Source organism: Octodon degus, unplaced genomic scaffold (assembly GCF_000260255.1).
Source record: "Octodon degus isolate 3935 unplaced genomic scaffold, OctDeg1.0 scaffold00145, whole genome shotgun sequence".
Taxonomy (NCBI): Eukaryota; Metazoa; Chordata; class Mammalia; order Rodentia; family Octodontidae; genus Octodon; species Octodon degus.
Window position 1 is genome coordinate 4,493,842 of NW_004524721.1, and position 2,741 is coordinate 4,496,582.

General features: G+C 48.8%; 1 protein-coding gene across 1 annotated transcript in view; it reads right to left on the minus strand.

Annotated features, from left to right (window-relative positions):
- Positions 1-2,378: 2,378 nt before the first annotated feature.
- The window catches only part of LOC101564527 (zinc finger protein 709-like), a 20,080-nt gene continuing 19,717 nt past the window's right edge, over positions 2,379-2,741 (minus strand). The window contains exon 3 of the mRNA XM_004641900.1: positions 2,379-2,527. Within this exon, the coding sequence (XP_004641957.1) occupies positions 2,379-2,527 (149 nt within the window). The remainder of the gene's footprint in view (positions 2,528-2,741) is intronic.

Genomic DNA, 2,741 nt, shown 5'->3' on the forward strand with positions numbered 1-2,741 from the left:
GCTGCATTCCTATGCCCACCTAAGGCATGCCTCTATGTATTGGCTATCACAGTATTTCAAAAGTGAGGTATTTCTTTAATTATGTACAACCCAAAATGTTGGTGTTTTATATGGATCACAAGTGCAACATTCCTTAATTCTGCTCCTTGTCACAATTGTTAAAGAACCACGTATGTATTGCATGAAAACATGATAACCTTTTCCTCTTAGTTTAAATAAACTCCAAGGTAACTGGATTTCTAAAACACCTTGCTGTTTGCCTGATATCTATTTACCTTAGCAATAATTTTTTTTATGACCCTTTGACTCAAAGTAAATAAAGGTATATTTTATCACTGTTAAAAAAAAAAAAGAACTTTTTTCCATTTCTAAGTCTAATTGAGCAAAGCTAGAGGGTTTAAACTCTATCTGCTGTACCTTTGCTCCATCCTTTGTCCCATCTGGGACTTGAATTTAAAACATTACATGGGGCTAGGGAGATGGCTCAGTAGAATAAGCGCCTGCCTGGCAAATGCAAGGGCCTGAGTTCAATCCCCGGTTCCGCAAAATAAAGTTGTTGTTTTTTTTTTTTGGCGGAACCAGGGATTGAACTCAGTCCTTTGTGCTTGCCAGGGAAGCACTTATTCCACTGAGCCATCTCCCCAGCCCCCCTGCAAAATAAAGTATTGCTAAGCAATACTTTATTACATGCTAAGCCCTTTGTGGTGGTGGTCTTAGTAATATATGGACAGGACCCAAGAACACAACAAACATATTTGCATATATCTACAAGCATCTGTGAGGCTCCAAACTTTTGACCCATTTATAACTTTCTCCTTTTTGGCTTCTCTTAAACAAATTTCTTTCTTTTTTTGTATTTTAGGGAAGGGTCTACAGGGTGTTCAGAGTCTCACTACTAGATCAGACTTATAGCCTGTACAGACTCCCAAGAGCTGGGATTACAGGTGTGCACCACCATGCCCAGTCTCAGTAGCCCTCTCAGGGTACCCCAAGGGGCAGGGGGCCAGCATGACAGGTTGGGGGACTAAACCCCCGGCCCATGCCTCCCTGCAGGTGCTTTAATCCACTGAGCTATTTGGCTGGCCCATCTTAAATGAAGTATGTACTTGTTTTGTTCTGCGGAACTGGGGATTGAACTCAGGCCCTTGTGCTTGCCAGGCAAGTGCTTATTCTACTGAGCCATCTCCCTAGCCCCAGTTTTTTAAATGTATTTTTAAGGTCAGCAGGCCTCCATGCCTCATGGTTTCCACCTGGTAATTGTCGTGTTTTTTTTTTTTTTTTTTTGGCAGAACCAGTGATTGAACTCAGGCCCTTGCGCTTACCAGGGAAACGCTTATTCTACTGAGCCATCTCCCCGGCCCCACCTGGTATCTGTCAACAGCACACTCCAGTGCTATTTACTCACCAATCTGTCCCCCCACCCTGTTGCTAGCAAAATTCTGGGGGACGTGCCCCCTACATCGCTATCTCCTTGCTGGAGTCCCTGTTGCAGGCACCAAATGTAAGGATCTGTTGGCTCAGGGTAGCCCCGGGAGAAAATGGCGAGAGGACTCAGAAAATAAAGACGAGATGACAGCTGAGGTCGGGTGGCGGACCACCCGATAGGCAAAGGTCCCTGAGCCACAGCAGGGGCTTCATTCATACCTCGGCGGAGTCACAGGAGACAGCGCTGCCCAGCGCCTACCAGCCAGCGAGGGCCAGGCAGGGCGTTCTCAAGCCCGAGATAGCCGGACTGAGGCTCCTCCTGCCTCCCACACGTGCGAGCAATTTAGCGACTCCCAACACAGGTGTGCTCTGCAGGTGTGTGCCAGGGATCTGCGTGTGGTCATGTGCTCTTTGCGTGTGTCAGACATATATGCATGGGCTTGGGATGCCTGAAAGGACACAGATGTGAGCTGTGCAGGGGCACGCAGCCTGGGTGACCGTGGTCCCCACTAACTACGGAAACCGCCCGGGGCGCAAGGACGGCACCCAGGGGTCTGCATGAATTGTGTGAGCGCTGGTGGTGTGTAGTGATGGGCTTTATGCGTGGGGAGTGGGGGGTGTGTGCGTATGTGTGGTGGCTTTGTGTGTGCTTACACGTGTGCTCTGGGTGAGACTTGGCTACTTTTCTCTCCTTGCTGGGACAGAGTATCTGACACATGAGTTAAAGGCACGAGGTTTATTTTGCTCACAAATCATACAGGTTTTCAGCACCATCGGCCGGTGCAAGGCAGGGCAGCATACGGCAGTGGCCGCAGTTCACGATGCCGGAAAATAGAAAAAGCAGCAAGTCAGGGACAGCCTCCTGGCTGTTACCGTGGGCAGGCTCCCCACCCCAGGGGGGCTGTAGCACTCACGAGTTTAAAGCCAGAACTAGACCATGAACCAAGCTGTGGTCAACCATCACAGGAAAGATGACACGTCTCCGACACCGAGGCACCAACGTGAACAATACACCCACCACCTCTCCAAGGCTTAAGTATCCCCTTACGGGGAAAGGCACACAGTCCCTCGGCACAAGCGGCCGAAGTCTGTTTCAGCATGGCTGAAAGTCAGAGTGCAAGATCTCAGAATTCTGAGACTTGAATCCAACTCTTAGGTGTGAGCCCCTAACTTGCATAAATGAAAGTTAAACACCTCTAACATTCAATGGGACAAGACAGACACTTCAATTTCAAAAATGGCAAATGGGCCAGGGAGATGGCTCAGTGGAGCAGGCATTTGCCTGGTAAGCGCAAGGGTCTGAGTTCAATCCCCGG